We start from the raw sequence: 20506 nt of genomic DNA, 5'->3' as shown, positions 1-20506 counted from the left end.
AACATTGGGGTTAGTAAACAAAGGTGACTAAGTAGTAGGAATCGACTCAAAGGATGAGAATCGAGAAAACATGTGGTGCTCCCAGAAGACAACATGACGAGATATACGAATACGTTTAGAGAGAGGATCCCAACAACGATAACCCTTGTGTTCAGTGCCATAACCAAGAAAACAACACATATAAGCCCGAGGTTCAAGTTTACTATGTTCATGAGGCTGAAGAAGAACAAAACATACACAACCAAAAACTCGAAGAGAACTATAATCTGGGGAGGTATGATAAAGACGCTCAAAGGGAGTAACATTACCAAGAACAGAAGAAGGGAGTCTATTGATAACATGAACAGCAGTAAGAACAGCTTCACCCCAAGTACGCTCAGGACACGAAGAAGAAAGAAGCATTGCACGGACAGAGTCAAGAATGTGACGGTATTTGCGTTCAGCTTTACCATTTTGTTGAGATGTACCAGGACAAGAAAACTCAAACAAAGTACCCTGTTCTGCAAGAAAGGCTAAGAGTTTGGAATCACGGTATTCCATAGCATTATCACGTCGGAAAACCTTAATGACCTTGGAAAACTGAGTTTTAATCATAGTAGCAAAGTTGATATAGATCTGAGGTAACTCATGGCGATTAGTCATCAAATAAACCCAAGTAAAACAGGAATAATCATCAATGAAAATGACAAAATATCGAGCTCCGCCCATAGAGGCAGTGGGAGCGGGGCCCCAAACATCAGAGTGAATGAGATCAAAAGGAGAGCAAACAAGAGATGAATTATTGTGAAAAGATAAAGCAAGTTATTTGGCAGTTTGACAAGAAATACAATCAAAAGATTCATTTGGAACCTGACCTAAAACACCCTGAGAGACAAGAGGACGCAGTTTTCCTAAGGAGGTGTGGGCAAGACGCTGATGCCATAAGTGGAGGGTAGAAGGGAGAAGAAGCAGCACAGAGATTTGGTACAGGAGGAATATGAAGATTCTCGAGTTCAAACAACCTTCCGACCTTACGTCCAGTCCCGATGATTTGTCCCGTCCGAGGATCCTGTACACGACAACCAGAAACAGAAAAAGTGACTTCAAAATCCATATCAACAAGTTGACCAACAGAAATAAGATTGAAGTTTAATTTGGGAATATAATAAGTATCAGGAAGATTAAGAGTTGACTGGGATATAGAACCCTTGTGTGTTGCGTGCAAGAGGGAACCATTTGCAGTATTGACATAAGGTCCATTTGTAGTGGTAGACATGGACGAGAAAATATTACGCAACGAAGACATGTGATTAAAGCAACCCGAGTCAAAGTACCATTTAGAATTACCTGGAGAGGTGGAAAAAGCAGCAGGGTATTACCAGAAACAGAGAGAAGACGCTGAAGAAGAGATGCAATATCAGAAAGAGAGACAGGAGACGAGTTGAGTGGACTAGGACGTGGTGGGCGAGTAGGACAGGCAGTAATTAAATGTCCCGAGAGCTTGCAGTAACGGCAGAATAGCTGTGAACAATGGTAGCTAAGATGACCTTTCTGGTGGCATGTGCGACATTCAACAGAAGGACAGTCGGGGAAGAGGTGCCTAGAACAGTTACAGTTTCGACAGAATTTACCCTTTCTATCAGTGGCAGCAAAAACATCTGGCTTTTCCATGATAGCAGTCACAAAGATCAAAGAGAGGAGAAAATGAGAAATTGGAGTGCAGAATCGGAAAGAGCTCACCAAAAAATCTTAGGGAGGGTCCACTTGTCTGCCACGTCAGCGAGACAAGGACACGTGGCGGCACCTAAGAGGAGGGAGAGAGACACGCTGGCAGCCAGGTGAAAGCGCGGGTTGGGTGTGCGCGGGTCGTCCGAGGCTCAGTTGACACGTGGCAGCGCGAGGATCGTCCGATTGGAGTCGAGATCCAACGGCTGCTGAACCTTCTGAAGGAGAAACAATGGAGGCGGGCAGCAGGATTCCGGCGGCGCATGACAGTGCGTCCGGTGGCTGATGGCGGCGATCTCGGCGGCGTTGGAAAGCTGACGAAGAAAAGAACACGATGATGCCGGAGGTGACGAACCAAAGCATCAGAAACAGATCGAAAAATGAGAGCAAAGAGGCACGGGTGGAATCTGGAAGGAAGATCAAACTGGTCGTGGCAGCGTCTTTCGGCGGCGCGTCTGGCGGCGGATGGCGGCGGTTCTGGTTGCGTTGGAATCACGGAGACAAGACGAACAAGATGGTTACAGGGGTGACGAACCAAAGCGTCGAAAAGGGAACGAAAAAAGATGCCAAAGAACACTGCCAGAAAGGAAAAAACAATGGGGCTATGAACTAATATTCATTGAAAAAAAAAGACCTAAGCTCTAATACCATGTTAGAAACAAGAGACAGAGAAAGTAATCTAAAAAGTGTATTATTGAGTTGTGATCAAAGGTACAATATACAAGGGGTATTTATAGGTGATAAATGAATCAAAGTAATAAAGACATAGAATCCTACAATTAATGTACAGATATACTATATAAATATAGACGATACTAATTGATCTAAATTAATTCTAATGATTCTCTAACAGTTTAGATATATTATCTAAAAAAATTCTCCGTAATTACACACTTATGTAAATGTTAGATACAAATTAATGAAATTATTAAAATATATTTAGGTTTATTAATTATCAAAACTCAATTTGAGATATTATGGAGCTAACAAACATAAAAAAAAAAATCAAGATGACTTGCGATTGATTTAATTCAAACCTATTAACCCTAATCTTTGAAAAAAACAAGTTCTAAAAATATTGTTTTGAATCCCAAAAAAGTTTTTGTCAAATCAATTCAAAATATATGATTTGAAAATATTTTAAACTTAGTTTAAAATATATTTCACTTGAGAGATAAATTTATTTTTAACTTTTGATAAAATTTCAAAGTTCTACAATTAGTATGTTGAATATTGTACTTTGGTCTTACTATCCTCCTTCCTTATATTATGTTATACAATGAGTAAAAACTTTAAATTTGTAATGCGATTCCTTTCATTAAGAAGTCTTCCTCCATTTGACAAAATTTGACATGCCAATTTGTCGGTTTCTCTTTAAAATTGAATTTTATTTTTGTTACTCATCAAGTAAATTTTTATTAACAAAATATATGTATATATATACATAAAAATTATTTGTCATATATTAAATATATATATGTTTTTCATTAAAACAAATACTCAAGAAATCAATTCATGCAATACCTTTCTGGATTGGAGAAGTATTATGGAAGGGAACAAATTCATTGAGAAACGACTATATTGGATAGTAGACTCAGGTGAAAATATCCGCATTTTCAATAATTTATGACTGTCTCCACAACACCCTTTTCACGTACTATTAAATTTTTAATCCTACCTGTCAAACTAAAATATAATATGGGTTAAGAAACTTCTCAGCATAATAGATGATGGAATCACTCTCTAGTGGAGAAAATTTTCACATCAGATAGTAATCACAGAATTCTCTCAATAATAATTGGAAGAGGACAAAATTGATGATTTCTAAATAAATTAGGTAAATAAAGCGTTGCCTCAGGCTAACAAGTTACTTACCGGTTCCATCGCCTATCAAATGAATTGTGCACTGAAATTAACCAATCTAAAGAACTGTGGCAAGATCTTTGAAAGACGAAAATCCTCCATAAAATAATTTTTTATTTCCATGGCATGCATTGTAAGAGCCCGATTTTACAACAAAAATAATTTTTGGGCATTCTACGACTAAAATTTGTAAAATCCAAAAATCTCAATTCACTTCGATTTGACGAGGCGGGTCTAGATAAAAAAAATTTAAATAAATAAATAATAAAAAATAGTAGTAACAAATGCTAAGATAACAATAAATGCTAATAATTAATAATTGTAATCACCGGAATAAAATTTAATTGATAATATAGAGTTAAACTCTAAAATGGTCTCTGAAATTGGCGTCATGCACTAAAATCGTCCCTGAGATTCTAATTGCACAAATTACGTCTCTAAAATTGAAAAAAATGTACCATATTAGTCCCTGACCTACCGATACGTTTAAAATATGGACAAGTAGTAACAAGCCACGTGGAATTTAATTTCCACGTCAACATTTAATTTTTTCTTTTTTAAATATATATTATATCACAATTTTTACTAAAATACCCTTTTAATTAAATAAAAATAAAAAATATTTATTTATTTAATTTTATAAAAAGACTTAAATACCCTTTTTTTGTATATATTAGACAAAAATTACTCTTTTAGATTAATTAAATTGTTTAATTTTAAAATTTAAATAATCTAAAAAACAAAAACAAAAATACATTTAACAAAATCATTTGTTTCTTCATAAACTCTAATCAATTATTTATACCAAAAAAATTAAATAAATTTAAAAAATATTAAACAAAATCACTTTGTTCTTTGTTTACTGGGTTCTCACACAACCCTCATCTCTAATTGTTCATACAAAAAAAATCATCCGAAAAATTAAGAAAAAAAATTAAAAGAACAGAACTTCATATCTTCATCTTCCTGGGTTTTTCACCAGCACACTCTCAACGAGCTTCTCTCTCATTCCTAATTCTGAGACTCAAACTCTCTCCTCTCTCACTGCCACTAGAGTCTCTCTCGATCTCACCAGAGTCTCTACTCGTTCACACAGTCACACTCACCGGCGTCTCGTTGCTCCTCTCCTATCGTCGCCGGCGTTTCAACGTCTCGCGGCCTTCCCTGGGCTCCTCCTCGCCGGCGACAGAAGCACTCGTCGGATCGTCGTCGCTCGTCGTCTTCTGTTTTGCTCTCTCTGTTTATGTTTTGTTTCTCATGTCAATGAAACTTGAAGCTATTGTCATCTGATCTACTTATTAGGATTAGGGTGAATAGATAACAAACTTTACAATATGTGTTCTATGTGAAATAGTTTGCATATGAAATACTTTATCCCACTGTTATCTTCAATGGAGCTGGTTCTGTTGTTTTTCTTTTGTTTCTGGACCTATGAGCCCTGTTATTGTTCCTTGTTCTTGCTTGCTATGCTCCCTTTGCTTTTGATCATAACTTTATATCTATAGGGGGAAACGATGCGGCTTTGTGATTTTTGTGCTAATTCATGTGATGTTCAGCTTGATTGGATTGTTAACATTCCTGAGAAATACAAAAGGAAGAAGTGTGGGATTTTGGAATCTGAAAATCATTTTGGAACTTCCTTAGATAATGAATTGTTAATTTTACTCAATATTATGATTGGGAGTCTGGTGTGATTTCATGGACTGGGGCTTCTAACTTTATTTAGATTCTTCTGTTGGCTTATTCCAATGTTCTAGTTATGAAAACAGAAGCAAAATCTGAGTAGAGTAATTCTGATGTATATATTTTATAAATGAAAGGGTTCATAACAATATGATTCTGCAATACTTTGTGACTTGCTACCCTTTTTTTCCTAAAAGAAAAAAGTCATCTCTTAAATTTCTTGGACCAGAAAATTAGTTTTAATTTGATTATGATTCGATTTTATATAATCCAATCCATGCATAGCCTTTTATTGATCATTGCGTTGGTGTTCTTGCTGCCTCTGCTATAAGTTGAATTTTGCAAATTGTTATTGTGTTTTGGCTGCTAATTTTTGTTGATGCTCAATTCCTATAAACCTGTACTTGCTCTAAACTATTTTTAGTGAATACTTTTATTTCTCTAAGAAAGAACACATTGCAACTGTGCTTAACTACTGTATAATTGTCAGTGTGATGTGTACATATGAAAGTATAGTCATTGTTGTCTTAGTCAACACATTGTTCAATGATTAACAGAACAATGTATTTTATTCAATTTGCTTCCAGAGTTGGCATGTTTGGAGAGTCTTGAAATTTCTTGCAGTAAAGTCACTAATTTTGGCATCAGCTTTCTAAAAGGTACTTTCCGTTTCCTTGTATTTTTGTGGTGTTTCAGAACAATCAGGATTTTTTATTTTATAGGTTCAACCTAGCATTTTCATCTTCTTCCATGGATTTTTCTTTGTTTTCTGTTTTTATGTGAATATATGGTTATAATTCTGAATGCAGCTATCAACCAATCAGTTTGTCTTTTCTGGAAAAAAATTTCAGTTATATATCCAATCTTCCTTGTGCTTCATTTCTTTGATGTAGACTTCAGTTGTATAAATCATTCTTGGAAAAGTCTCTTTGTTTTTCCATTTGTCCTTGTAATTTCTGTAGTTGATATTGTTTATGTTAGTCAGTAGACATGTTGCAGTGTGAACTATAAACAGTACCGATATACAATACTAGCATCTCAGCTTGCCAGTTTGAACAGAATTCTTGAGTTTCAGTATTTCATAATTATCTATGCTTCATTAATTTTCGATGATGTCCTGGTTCATTTCAGGGTTGCAAAAGCTTTCCTTACTAAACTTGGAAGGGTGCCTTGTAACAGCTGCATGCTTGGATTCTCTTGCAGGTTTAATTGCTTCATATACTTTTATGCTTATTATGTTGCTGATCTAGAAAATTGGTCGCTTTATTATATTCTCTAGAAACAATACAACTATACAACTACTAAACCTATAAACCAGCCAACATATTTAAGGATATCCTGCAGTGGTGCCATTGTGAGAATGGTTGAATTCTTGTCTTCTCTCTCTCGATAACAAGTAATTTATAGCTTATTTCCATAAAAACAAATATTCTATGTTCAGAGATATGTTGGATCAAACTTGTTACTATCTTTTCAATACAAGAATGAATGCTAAAATGGGTGATACTTAATCAAGGGGAAAGTAAAATATTTAGGGTACCTAAGCAGATAAACATAACCCAGTCAAATTGGATGAATGGAAAAATCTCTTCCTCTTTGCCAATTCAATCAACTGAACAAGAAAACAAAAGAAGAGTGTATTTAGAAGCAAGCTATTGAATCTAATGGACACCCTCTTTCAATGCACCGAATAATTAGTGCAACTGGAAAAGACTCCAAGGGGCCGTTATGAACCTACATTTTATGGACAATTGATAGCCAGTTGTCCTTTCTCGTTTGATGCTTCTGTTCTAGTTCTGAAATTTGGGAATGCTGGTATGATACGTGAAGGCATATTGCTGGGTATAATGATGGATAAAAAGCCTTTACCCATTCTTCATCCATTTGGAGAGGATATATTGGTAACGTCAGAGTGGATCAATATTACTATTTCCAATTGCACTGATTCTATGTTGTAATTTTTATGAGCTTTATTGTAATTGAATCCTTTTGTTTTCGTCAGTTTGCAAAGCATATTGCTAGCTACTTACTGACCGAACAATCTTAGCCGGTCGAAAGGAGATGGAATTCATGGCTAACTTTTGTGCATTTGAATTTTGGCAGCATCTTTTCAGGGTAAAGTCATATTCCTCCTTCACTTTATGAGCTTCCAAATACCTTAGCATTGTTTAGTTTTTGTATGAGGATTTATTGACGAAAGGTGGAAGGAAAAATTTTCAAGCTGATAATTTTTTTAATTAAAAACTATAATATTGCTCACTAAACATCATGTTTATATTCTCACTCCAAGCTAAGAGACCACAATGCAAATTCTTCTTTTCGTTGCAGGTAATTAGTTTGTCTGATAATTCATTTACGATGCTACCTAATTCTATGATGATGAATATTGTTCTATCATTATAACAGGGATGCCGAAGAGAAGAGCAGAGAATGTAAACATCTTTTAAAGTAACGATATAGATAGATACACGGATTTCACAAAGAATGGGATCCCAAACTTTTTGCTACACTGTAATTATAATTCAAGCTGTGTTTGGTTATTCCAAATTAGAAATTTTTTCCTTCTTCTCCTTTCTATCCTTGATTGACACAGGTTGAGTTGTATTATATGTCGTAGAAGACAAGAGTGTCCAAATTCCAAACAAAATAATAATAACCAAAATATTATCATATTTGAAGTCTGGTGTTAATTATTGCATAGCAATATAGCATGATTGTTATTGTTATTGTTCAAAACTTGAACGAGGTAGCTATGGACTATGCTACACAATTAATCAACTATTAATTTAATTAAATATAAATGTAAATAGATGGACACTTTGATATAATTTTCCAAAACAGATAAGGTTATTACAAAAGCATTCTTTTTTCTTTTTTTTTTCCTTCTTTTCTCTACAAAAATACATACTTAAATACAACACCATCTCAAATCCTAGGGATAGGGAACTAGAGATTTCAGCTCCAAAACACAGTTTCCATTGATTGCACCATGCACTCTAAAGCTGTTGGGTCTTTTTTATATTTTCTTCTCGAGGCATCCATCACAGTGCTCAACTTAACGGCTGCAGCTTGCTAACTAATAGCTATGTTAATACAGATTTATTCTTCACAAAATTGTAATATCCCGGCAAGTGGCAACTCAAGGAAGGTGAAGAATGGATTTATGCAAATTGCCAGCAGGAGTTAATAGCTGCTTCCCTGCCTCTAACTAGATCAAATTGTAACCAAAATTCAGAATAAACAAGAAATAAAAATACATAAATTAGGAGAAAGGCTTCAATTTTAGTAAAAACTGAAGCTTCAATAAACAAACCATGTCATAACAGCTATGCAAATAAAAGAGTAACTAATTTCGGAAGAGGAAAAGAACATGAATATATGATTAAATGAAATGAAGTGAGGAAATAATTGAACTGAAACATGTCTAGTAAACTCCTGGGTACCAAGGAAGATCAGTAGTTACATTCAAAGAATTAAAAGAAGGATGAACACATGAAGAATTCAAAATAAGATTACATAGAAATATGCTTGGTTTAGTAATTTGTTCTTGCCATTCAGGTCTCAACTACCTCAATATTGAATTCTACCTCAACTTTCTTTAGATAATGTACAAATTACGATTTTAAAAATCTTTTAATTCAATAATACATACTTGATACTTCTTCCACCTTGTGGCTCCCCTTCTACCAACTTGGGCATCATAACAGATGCTTGCTCTTAATTACTCTCAGCATTGACACCAAGGAACCCAAAATATCAAAGCATTCTATGGCTAACCAATATTTCATCCTAGCCATAAATATTACTACAACACTACCTACAGCACAATAAATGCACCAAAGGTCAGCAATTCAACAACAACATTGAAGCGTACGAGTAGAGAAATATATTGAGGTATAAACTGGGATCATATCTGATCACGGAGGAGTGCATAAGAATGTTAAAACAGTTTTTAAAACTTAAAAAAATTATAATAAAACATTCCAGAGAGAGAATACAAGAATTCAACCATTCTCACAATGGCACCACTGAAGGATATCCTTAAATATGTTGGCTGGTTTATAGGTTTAGTAGTTGTATAGTTGTATTGTTTCTAGAGAATATAATAAAGCGACCAATTTTCTAGATCAGCAACATAATAGATATGTCACAAAATTTGATACCTTCTATCTACCAATATGCAACAATACAAAGGCTATGGGATCAAAGGCATACAGATCACTACGACTTAGGATGGAGCAGTTCTGAAATTCAAACAGTACAGGGAAAGGGAGGAGCTTTAAATCGCGACGGAGATGGCTGAATGGAGGCAGACAATGGCGAACGGTGGCTGAAAGGCCGCGGAACAGAGGCTGAACAGAGGCTCGAACACGCGGCGTAGAGGACTGAGCAGAGGGCTAAGCAGCTCGAACAAGGGTTGGCCAAAAAACAGACGCAGAAGCTTGGCCAAAAAGGAGGCGGATGCGCGGCGAACAAGGGCGATGTTGCGCCGAAGCTGTAGCAGCAGCGGTGGCTGGACATTGAGGAATGGCGACGAGAGATGGCTGCTTCGGTGCTTCCTCCAAGCTGCGTTCGAGTTCTCTTCTATCTTCTATGCGTTCTTCAGTGTGTTCATTCAGAGAACAGAAAAGCAATAATCAGAAAAGCACATAGTTCCCTTATGTTCGTGAGAGAACAGAAAAGCAATAATCAGAACTACGTTGGTCTAACATTTCAGTTATCACATTATGCCAAGTTAGAACCAAAGTAGATGGCCTTGGAAAACATGCTAATAAGAAAGAATAGAAGAACTTTATATATAATAGCAAATCGTGTTCTTTACTTGCAATAGGCTATCGAGTAATGTGAGTGTTCCAATGTCTTCCTCACATAAAAATACTCAACAGTATTTTTTCTTTTTGGATAAAAGATGAATATCATTGACATACTAATGCCAATGTGTATTACATATGCTTTTAAAATTGAATAGGTGTCATACTTTAACGGATTCGATACTCATCTGTACTTACTACTCAGTGCAGCATAACCACAAAACCAACAAGACAACCCCATATGAAATCAATTGGTACCTTTTTGCTTAATTTTACAGTTGACACACTCTTATCTCTGGCATCAGTCAACTTCAAAATGAGTGGGTAAACCTCAACACTATATTGCTTCTGTGTAGCACCCTGCAAGATCAACTTCCTTGGTAATGATGGTCCACCTTTATACCTAGACCATGGTAGATAGAAATCTGTTACATATTCTACAAATCAAACAGTAGTGACCATCAGAAGACACAATTGAAATATAACCTTAACTGCCCAAGTTCCAAGATTTCTCCATTTATATGTTACCTTCAATCTAACATTATCAAGATCCAGAACCTCCAACACTTGATAAATCATACTAAATCACTTCAAAACTCAAAAGTAATTAAGTAATTCAACAAAACAGCAAAACAAAACAAGACTCAAACTTTCATCAATTCAACAGAACAACACAAACCAGAAGCAGTTTCAGTAATTCAACAAAACAAACAAAACAGCAATTTCAGTAAAGTTACATACCTAACTCGGTGGCTCGGGCTCCATATCTAACTTGATACGGTGCTCTGTGTCCGCTGGGTGGTCCTGGGTGAGTGGGTGGTCCTGGCTTGCTGGGTGCGATTTGCGAGTTGCGAGGGATTGAGGGTGGTGGTGGGTGCGACTTGCAAGGGTGGTGCCGACCTGCTGGGCGCTGGGCGCTGGCTGTGTGCTGCAGTGCTGGGCTGCTCTGTCCGCGAGGAGGTCCTGGGTGGGAGCAGTGGAAGGGCTGCGCTGGGAGGAATGTGGCGGTGGCTGCGAGGTGGTGGGAGGAGGTCTCTCACCGGCGATGGGAGTTGCAGAGAGCGAGGCTGTGAGACCTATGGAGCAGGGAGAGAGGGGCTAGGGTTCGTTTGGAAGTGGGGCTTGGGGGAATTGCCGAATGGGGGTTACTGGGTTAGGTTTAGGTTTCGTTCATTTTGGGGGAGGGGGTTTGGTTTTTTTTTTTTGTTTTTTACCTGACCGGTTCGGTTCGGTTCGGTTGGAGTTTTCATTATCAGAACCAAAAACCAAACCGAACCGAACTAAAAACAGCAAAACATGTTTTTTTCGGTTTTTTTGGTTATCGGTTTGTTCGGTTTTCGATTTTTCGGTTTGGTTGATCGGTTTAGTTCGGTCCGAATCGATTTTGAACACCTCTACTGGTTAGGGTTCCTCTAACCAACAGCACCGTTTTGAGCAAATTTTAGAAAACCGGTCGGGTCTCAGTTCGGTTCGACCGACCGGTTCGACGGTCCAACGATGGTTTCTGAATCTTTTGGTTTTGATATATGACCGATTCGTTTTTTGTACCGGTTCACGGTTCGACCGACCAGTTCGAACGGGTTTTCAGAATCTTGGTCCGAACCGCTTTTCCCCTCGTTTCACGATTTGACCGGTTCGACCAGTCGGTTCGAACCATTTTCAGAACTTTGCGTTTTTCCCTTATTCCAAAAATCCGGCCAGGTGACGGTTCGGTTCGACCGACCAGTTCTTGGCCGGTTCGACGGTGCAATTGTGGTTTTTGAAATTGGGGGTTTTAACATATTGTCGAGTTGTTTTTTTGTAGTGGTTCATGGTTCAACCGATTTTTTAATATCTGTAAGATCGTATAATTAGTAGTTATTGGTATGAAATTTATGCAATTATATAATACTCTAATATAGCTTCCTCAATATGTAGGAGTGACGCGGGTGTGTGGGTTGCAAGTTGGATGATAGCTTATTTTAAAGATGATCATTTTAACATAAAGGTAATGTTATGCACTAATCTTTTCCTTCGTTCTTTCTTTTATATTTAGGTAGTCAAGCCTAATGTGTAATTATTCAAATTTTATTAGGTGGATAATGGGGTTCGCATGAAGATTGCAGTCTCACTCATGTTAAAGAATCATAATATGATCAGCTATAGGGTAAAAAAAATACCATTGAAAATCTTAATAAGTTGTGTGATAATCACCATCGTGATGATTATGAATTTCCACAAGATTAGATTTACAACATAGGATATTTATTATTATTTTTGTTTTTATTATTTTCTTGTGGAAACCGCCAATTTCAAAAACCGCAATTAAACCGTCGAACCGGCCAGGAACTGGTCGGTTGAACCGAACCGTGACCTGGCTAGTTTTTTGGAATAAGGGAAAAACGTAAAGTTCTGAAAACGGTTCAAACCGGTAAATCGTGAACCAAGGAAAAAAGCGGTTCGAACAATGGACAAAACCGCAGATTTTGAAAACCGTGATCAAACCAATAAACCGGTCGAAAACCGGTCGGTCGAACCAAAATGTGACCCGACCGGATTTTTAATTTTTGCCCAAAACGCTGCGTTTGTCGCCAAAAGAACCCTAGCCTTCAGTCTTCACTCTTCAGTTCTTCACCCAGGCAACACTCTCGAGCCTCCACCCTCCAGCCCTCCACTCTCACCTCTCGCTATCAGTTACCATGCATGCAGTCTCCAACTCGAGCTTCCGGCGCACCCTCCGTTCCAGCCACCACCGCGGTCGCAAGTTCTGTGGAAGTCACTCACTGTCGCAAGTTCCTGGAGCCAGCTTGGAGATTCGCACAGCCCTGTTCGTCGCGAAGTGTCTTCCCGTCGGCGCCACCCCTGTTCGACCCTTCCACCCCAGCCACTGTCCCTGTTGCCGCCAGCTCTGCATTCTTTCCTATCTTCTACTAACCCTAGGTATAAATCTAATTTGTTGTTATTATAATTGTTGAAGTAACTCCCCCTATTAACCAGCATGCATCAGAGAAGTCTTCTTATATGTGACTAAAAATCATGCTTATTTACCATTGTTCTGAAAATCGAACCCGACCGATTGGTTCGACCGGATTAACCGGTAACCAGTCATCTGTCCGGTTTGGTTGATGTGAAAAACCGTCTTGCAAAAAACCGATCAAACCGGCGGTTAATCGGTGAACCGCAAAAACTGTCCGGTTTTTCCCGTTTCAGTACTATTAATATATATTTATATATATAAAGAAAAAGAAAAAAACAAACGTCCAGAAATCAGAACCCCTCACCCATCCCTCCCTTTCTCTTTCTCTCTCTGTGGGCAAACCCTAACGACGGTAGGAACCCAGCCCCATCCCATCGTCGAGCTCTTCTCTTCCGATAGACGGTGTTGTCGCCGCCGGCAGAGACAGATTTGGGTGCCGTCCTCGCTCGTGGAAGGTCTGCTCGCTTCTCGATCCTCTTCTCCTCGACGTTGAGTGCTTGCTCGCAACTATTGGCGACGCCGCTACGAAGGGCTTCTCCGTCGTCGTCTCTGCTCGAGTTGTTGGTGCCCATCTCTCTCTTTGAGTCATCTCTCTTCGAGTTCTCTCTATCCGAGGCTACGAGCTCTTTCTGTCTCTCTCTCACTGCGACGTCTTTCTCTGATCGGCTGTGGAGTATTCGCCGCGCCGTCACCTTCCTCCCTCGCCGCTGGTAAGCACTATTGCCTCAATTTATTTTTGGTTATTTTGTTAATTTTATTTATTCTGATTTTTTGAGTTGTTGGCTGTTGATTTTTCAGATTCTGCGTTGTTGATGAACATTGTTAATGCTAGAATTTTTTCCAGATTCTGAGTTGTTTATGTTGGTTTTTCTGATTGAGTTGTTAATTTTGGTTGCTGATTTTGTCTGATTCTGAATTGTTGATGGTGGTATAGTAAAATTGTTTTTCATCATTTCTCATCTTTCAGTCGCACAAATTATATTTCTTTCTTGTACATTTTTTGTTCAAATGTATACACTTCTTTGAACTTTGAAGTATGCTGGAAAGAGTGTTTCAATTTTTTTTGCATTGAAAATTCAAAGAAAGTCCCTTTGTACTGGGTTTGTCAAAGTTTCTGGTTTCAATGTTACTGAAATTCTCAATGTAAGTGGATAATAATAATAATAACTCTTGGTTTATATCATTTATGATTATAAATATTTAGTTTATTTGTCATTTAAATGTATTTTGATTTTTATTAGTTATAAAGATTGATGGTTGAAGTTGTATGTGAACTTAATTATAAAGTATAGACAATTTATTATGTGAAATTATAAAATTTTAAATTTTATTAGTGTAAAAATAATTGAATTTAAATATTTAAAATTACATATTAAATTTTTAATAAATTTATTTTATATTTAATTACCCCGGTTGAACCTTTAAACCATTGAACCAGTCACTTCACCGGTTTAGTGACCGGTTCGGTTCTCGCAACGTTGTTATTTACATAATCTAATTTGTAAAACGAAGATGAATATGGACCATTCAAGAGGGAAAGGGAATATTTTACAGGTCCAAAATCCAAATGGCTATCAAAGGAATAGCATAACAGTGTTGGTCTGTCATGATTTCTACATAAGCCTTGATTTGTTCAGATGCATTAGTTAGAGTTCTTCATTATCGTCTTTTGCACATTTGTTGTCAATTCATATGTAGATGTTAATAGTTTGACATTCAATTGGATTTAAGATAGCTTTTGTTATTATTTTTGTTTATTTTTTTTATTTTTTTTATTGTGAATTGATATTAAATTGGCCCTTCTCTGTCTTTCACTTTATAGATGCTTACCTGGGTATCCCTTCAAGTGTCCCAAGCTGCAGATTTCTCCTGAGAATGGATTATCAGAGAGTGACACTGATAAACTATTGTCACTCCTCCGTGATCAGATATGATCCCAGTTTATACCTCAATATATTTCTCTACTCGTATGCTTCAATGTTGTTGTTGAATTGCTGACCTTTGGTGCATTTATTGTGCTGTAGGTAGTGTTGTAGTAATATTTATGGCTAGGATGAAATATTGGTTAGCCATAGAATGCTTTGATATTTTGGGTTCCTTGGTGTCAATGCTGAGAGTAATTAAGAGCAAGCATCTGTTATGATGCCCAAGTTGGTAGAAGGGGAGCCACAAGGTGGAAGAAGTATCAAGTATGTATTATTGAATTAAAAGATTTTTAAAAGCGTAATTTGTACATTATCTAAAGAAAGTTGAGGTAGAATTCAATATTGAGGTAGTTGAGACCTGAATGGCAAGAACAAGTTACTAAACCAAGCATATTTCTATGTAATCTTATTTTGAATTCTTCATGTGTTCATCCTTCTTTTAATTCTTTAAATGTAACTACTGATCTTCCTTGGTACCCAGGAGTTTACTAGACATGTTTCAGTTCAATTATTTCCTCACTTCATTTCATTTAATCATATATTCATGTTCTTTTCCTCTTCCGAAATTAGTTACTCTTTTTATTTGCATAGCTGTTATGACATGGTTTGTTTATTGAAGCTTCAGTTTTTACTAAAATTGAAGCCTTTCTCCTAATTTATGTATTTTTATTTCTTGTTTATTCTGAATTTTGGTTACAATTTGATCTAGTTAGAGGCAGGGAAGCAGCTATTAACTCCTGCTGGCAATTTGCATAAATCCATTCTTCACCTTCCTTGAGTTGCCACTTGCCGGGATATTACAATTTTGTGAAGAATAAATCTGTATTAACATAGCTATTAGTTAGCAAGCTGCAGCCGTTAAGTTGAGCACTGTGATGGATGCCTCGAGAAGAAAATATAAAAAAGACCCAACAGCTTTAGAGTGCATGGTGCAATCAATGGAAACTGTGTTTTGGAGCTGAAATCTCTAGTTCCCTATCCCTAGGATTTGAGATGGTGTTGTATTTAAGTATGTATTTTTGTAGAGAAAAGAAGAAAAAAAAAAGAAAAAAGAATGCTTGTGTAATAACCTTATCTGTTTTGGAAAATTATATCAAAGTGTCCATCTATTTACATTTATATTTAATTAAATTAATAGTTGATTAATTGTGTAGCATAGTCCATAGCTACCTCGTTCAAGTTTTGAACAATAACAATAACAATCATGCTATATTGCTATGCAATAATTAACACCAGACTTCAAATATGATAATATTTTGGTTATTATTATTTTGTTTGGAATTTGGACACTCTTGTCTTCTCCGACATATAATACAACTCAACCTGTGTCAATCAAGGATAGAAAGGAGAAGAAGGAAAAAATTTTTAATTTGGAATAACCAAACACAGCTTGAATTATAATTACAGTGTAGCAAAAAGTTTGGGATCCCATTCTTTGTGAAATCCGTGTATCTATCTATATCGTTACTTTAAAAGATGTTTACATTCTCTGCTCTTCTCTTCGGCATCCCTGTTATAATGATAGAACAATATTCATCATCATAGAATTAGGTAGCATTGAATTATCAGACAAATCAATTACCTGCAACGAAAAGAAGAATTTGCATTGTGGTCTCTTAGCTTGGAGTGAGAATATAAACATGATGTTTAGTGAGCAATATTATAGTTTTTAATTAAAAAAATTATCAGCTTGAAAATTTTTCCTTCCACCTTTCGTCAATAAATCCTCATACAAAAACTAAACAATGCTAAGGTATTTGGAAGCTCATAAAGTGAAGGAGGAATATGACTTTACCCTGAAAAGATGCTGCCAAAATTCAAATGCACAAAAGTTAGCCATGAATTCCATCTCCTTTCGACCGGCTAAGATTGTTCGGTCAGTAAAGTAGCTAGCAATATGCTTTGTAAACTGACGAAAACAAAAGGATTCAATTACAATAAAGCTCATAAAAATTACAACATAGAATCAGTGCAATTGGAAATAGTAATATTGATCCACTCTGGCGTTACCAATATATCCTCTCCAAATGGATGAAGAATGGGTAAAGGCTTTTTATCCATCATTATACCCAGCAATATGCCTTCACGTATCATACTAGCATTCCCAAATTTCAGAACTAGAACAGAAGCATCAAACGACAAAGGACAACTGGCTATTAATTGTCCATAAAATGTAGGTTCATAACGGCCCCTTGGAGTCTTTTCCAGTCGCACTAATTATTCGGTGCATTGAAAGAGGGTGTCCATTAGATTCAATAGCTTGCTTCTAAATACACTCTTCTTTTGTTTTCTTGTTCAGTTGATTGAATTGGCAAAGAGGAAGAGATTTTTCCATTCATCCAATTTGACTGGGTTATGTTTATCTGCTTAGGTACCCTAAATATTTTACTTTCCCCTTAATTAAGTATCACCCATTTTAGCATTCATTCTTGTATTGAAAAGATAGTAACAAGTTTGATCCAACATATCTCTGAACATAGAATATTTGTTTTTATGGAAATAAGCTATAAATTACTTGTTATCGAGAGAGAGAAGACAAGAATTCAACCATTCTCACAATGGCACCACTGCAGGATATCCTTAAATATGTTGGCTGGTTTATAGGTTTAGTAGTTGTATAGTTGTATTGTTTCTAGGGAATATAATAAAGCGACCAATTTTCTAGATCAGCAACATAATAAGCATAAAAGTATATGAAGCAATTAAACCTGCAAGAGAATCCAAGCATGCAGCTGTTACAAGGCACCCTTCCAAGTTTAGTAAGGAAAGCTTTTGCAACCCTGAAATGAACCAGGACATCATCGAAAATTAATGAAGCATAGATAATTATGAAATACTGAAACTCAAGAATTCTGTTCAAACTGGCAAGCTGAGATGCTAGTATTGTATATCGGTACTGTTTATAGTTCACACTGCAACATGTCTACTGACTAACATAAACAATATCAACTACAGAAATTACAAGGACAAATGGAAAAACAAAGAGACTTTTCCAAGAATGATTTATACAACTGAAGTCTACATCAAAGAAATGAAGCACAAGGAAGATTGGATATATAACTGAAATTTTTCCCCAGAAAAGACAAACTGATTGGTTGATAGCTGCATTCAGAATTATAACCATATATTCACATAAAAACAGAAAACAAAGAAAAATCCATGGAAGAAGATGAAAATGCTAGGTTGAACCTATAAAATAAAAAATCCTGATTGTTCTGAAACACCACAAAAATACAAGGAAACGGAAAGTACCTTTTAGAAAGCTGATGCCAAAATTAGTGACTTTACTGCAAGAAATTTCAAGACTCTCCAAACATGCCAACTCTGGAAGCAAATTGAATAAAATACATTGTTCTGTTAATCATTGAACCATGTGTTGACTAAGACAACAATGACTATACTTTCATATGTACACATCACACTGACAATTATACAGTAGTTAAGCACAGTTGCAATGTGTTCTTTCTTAGAGAAATAAAAGTATTCACTAAAAATAGTTTAGAGCAAGTACAGGTTTATAGGAATTGAGCATCAACAAAAATTAGCAGCCAAAACACAATAACAATTTGCAAAATTCAACTTATAGCAGAGGCAGCAAGAACACCAACGCAATGATCAATAAAAGGCTATGCATGGATTGGATTATATAAAATCGAATCATAATCAAATTAAAACCAATTTTCTGGTCCAAGAAATTTAAGAGATGACTTTTTTCTTTTAGGAAAAAAAGGGTAGCAAGTCACAAAGTATTGCAGAATCATATTGTTATGAACCCTTTCATTTATAAAATATATACATCAGAATTACTCTACTCAGATTTTGCTTCTGTTTTCATAACTAGAACATTGGAATAAGCCAACAGAAGAATCTAAATGAAATTAGAAGCCCCAGTCCATGAAATCACACCAGACTCCCAATCATAATATTGAGTAAAATTAACAATTCATTATCTAAGGAAGTTCCAAAATGATTTTCAGATTCCAAAATCCCACACTTCTTCCTTTTGTATTTCTCAGGAATGTTAACAATCCAATCAAGCTGAACATCACATGAATTAGCACAAAAATCACAAAGCCGCATCGTTTCCCCCTATAGATATAAAGTTATGATCAAAAGCAAAGGGACCATAGCAAGCAAGAACAAGGAACAATAACTGGGCTCATAGGTCCAGAAACAAAAGAAAAACAACAGAACCAGCTCCATTGAAGGTAACAGTGGGATAAAGTATTTCATATGCAAACTATTTCACATAGAACACATATTGTAAAGTTTGTTATCTATTCACCCTAATCCTAATCAGTAGATCAGATGACAATAGCTTCAAGTTTCATTGACATGAGAAACAAAACATAAACAGAGAGAGCAAAACAGAAGACGACGAGCGACGACGTTCCGACGAGTGCTTCTGTCGCCGGCGAGGAGGAGCCCAGGGAAGGCCGCGACGTTGAAACGCCGGCGACGATAGGAGAGGAGCAACGAGACGCCGGTGAGTGTGACTGTGTGAACGAGTAGAGACTCTGGTGAGACCGAGAGAGACTCTAGTGGCAGTGAGAGTGGAGAGAGTTTGAGTCTCAGAATTAGTAATGAGAGAGAAGCTCGTTGAGAGTGTGCTGGTGAAAAACCCAAGAAGATGAAGATAGGAAGCTCTGTTCTTTTAATTTTTTTCTTAATTTTTCGGATGATTTTTTTTGTATGAACAATTAGAGATGAGGGTTGTGTGAGAACCCAGTAAGTAAATAAAGAACAAAGTAATTTTGTTTAATATTTTTTAAATTTATTTAATTTTTTTGGTATAAATAATTGATTAGAGTTTATGAAGAGACAAATAATTTTGTTAAATGTATTTTTGTTTTTGTTTTTTAGATTATTTAAATTTTAAAATTAAACAATTTAATTAATCTAAAAGAGTAATTTTTGTCTAATATATACAAAAAAAGGTATTTAAGTCTTTTTATAAAATTAAATAAATAAATATTTTTTATTTTTATTTAATTAAAAGGGTATTTTAGTAAAAGTTGTGATATAATATATATTTAAAAAAGAAAAAATTAAATGCTGACGTGGAAATTAAATTCCACGTGACTTGTTACTACTTGTCCATATTTTAAATATATCGGTACGTATGAATTTATCATCGTACCGTAGCAATCACCATTTTCCATTAACGACGTGATGACATGGCATAATGACGTAGACTGTAAGTGACACGTGTCACTTCATGATTTGGCTACGTGTAATGGTATGATGATGTGGCGACCAGTGACACGTGACATACTGACGTTGATGGTTGTGCCACGTGTCACAATGTTATTTGGCCATGTGTCCATTTGTGCCACGTGTCGCAACCATATTTGTCCACGTGTCATTCATTATGCCATCGTTGTATATGCACTAAATTAGTCTCTCACTTTGCATTAAGTGACTTATTTTAGTCCTTGAAATTGAATGTCGTGCCCCAAACTAGTCCCTTCACCAATTTTTTCTCATTTTCTTTTAAATTTAAAATTTTAATATCCTGGATACACTAATTTCAATTCTATTTTTTCATATATCATTTAAATACA

General features: G+C 36.0%; 1 protein-coding gene and 3 long non-coding RNA genes across 8 annotated transcripts; 2 read left to right on the top strand and 2 right to left on the bottom strand.

Moving 5' to 3' along the window:
* Positions 1 to 2084: 2084 nt before the first annotated feature.
* LOC140179237 (uncharacterized) lies at positions 2085 to 7922 on the top strand. The gene is made up of 7 exons (XM_072217909.1): positions 2085 to 2221; positions 4550 to 4782; positions 5838 to 5909; positions 6382 to 6453; positions 6949 to 7151; positions 7253 to 7365; positions 7657 to 7922. The coding sequence occupies exons 1-6, from the start codon at positions 2085 to 2087 to the stop codon at positions 7295 to 7297; spliced, it is 762 nt and encodes a 253-aa protein (XP_072074010.1). The 3' UTR covers positions 7298 to 7365; positions 7657 to 7922.
* Positions 7923 to 8020: 98 nt separating this feature from the next.
* On the bottom strand, positions 8021 to 11243 carry LOC140178937 (uncharacterized). 4 transcript variants are annotated; one of them, XR_011872029.1, is made up of 4 exons: positions 10803 to 11225; positions 10320 to 10464; positions 9466 to 9850; positions 8021 to 8458 (listed from the first exon to the last, which is right to left on the bottom strand). It is a non-coding gene; the product is annotated as an uncharacterized lncRNA (long non-coding RNA). The 4 variants fall into 4 exon arrangements; XR_011872030.1 differs by lacking the exon at positions 8021 to 8458 and adding an exon at positions 10548 to 10649 and having other exon boundaries at positions 9200 to 9850; positions 10803 to 11208; XR_011872031.1 differs by lacking the exon at positions 8021 to 8458 and adding an exon at positions 10548 to 10641 and having other exon boundaries at positions 9200 to 9850; positions 10803 to 11208.
* A 2033-nt stretch (positions 11244 to 13276) lies between these two features.
* On the top strand, positions 13277 to 16061 carry LOC140178936 (uncharacterized). 2 transcript variants are annotated; one of them, XR_011872027.1, is made up of 3 exons: positions 13277 to 13727; positions 14840 to 15206; positions 15652 to 16061. It is a non-coding gene; the product is annotated as an uncharacterized lncRNA (long non-coding RNA). The 2 variants fall into 2 exon arrangements; XR_011872026.1 differs by lacking the exon at positions 15652 to 16061 and having other exon boundaries at positions 13284 to 13727; positions 14840 to 15418.
* A 119-nt stretch (positions 16062 to 16180) lies between these two features.
* LOC112750289 (uncharacterized) lies at positions 16181 to 18858 on the bottom strand. The gene is made up of 4 exons (XR_003175620.3): positions 18195 to 18858; positions 17651 to 17722; positions 16738 to 16851; positions 16181 to 16524 (listed from the first exon to the last, which is right to left on the bottom strand). It is a non-coding gene; the product is annotated as an uncharacterized lncRNA (long non-coding RNA).
* Positions 18859 to 20506: the final 1648 nt, after the last annotated feature.

Source organism: Arachis hypogaea, chromosome 15, assembly GCF_003086295.3.
Source record: "Arachis hypogaea cultivar Tifrunner chromosome 15, arahy.Tifrunner.gnm2.J5K5, whole genome shotgun sequence".
In the NCBI taxonomy this organism is placed as follows: Eukaryota; Viridiplantae; Streptophyta; class Magnoliopsida; order Fabales; family Fabaceae; genus Arachis; species Arachis hypogaea.
The sequence above is the reverse complement of the archived record's forward strand: the minus strand, read 5'-3'. Positions and strand labels throughout refer to the sequence as shown.

What these genes read in the sequence shown, in the direction of transcription:
- LOC140179237 (XM_072217909.1), top strand. Translation starts at nt 2,085, where the DNA reads ATGAGAGCAAAGAGGCACGGGTGGAATCTGGAAGGAAGATCAAACTGG. An exon ending in TCGTCGGATCGTCGTCGCTC is followed by an intron (nt 4,783 to 5,837) that starts GTCGTCTTCTGT and finishes ATTTGCTTCCAG; the next exon opens with AGTTGGCATGTTTGGAGAGT. An exon ending in ATGCTTGGATTCTCTTGCAG is followed by an intron (nt 6,454 to 6,948) that starts GTTTAATTGCTT and finishes CCGAATAATTAG; the next exon opens with TGCAACTGGAAAAGACTCCA.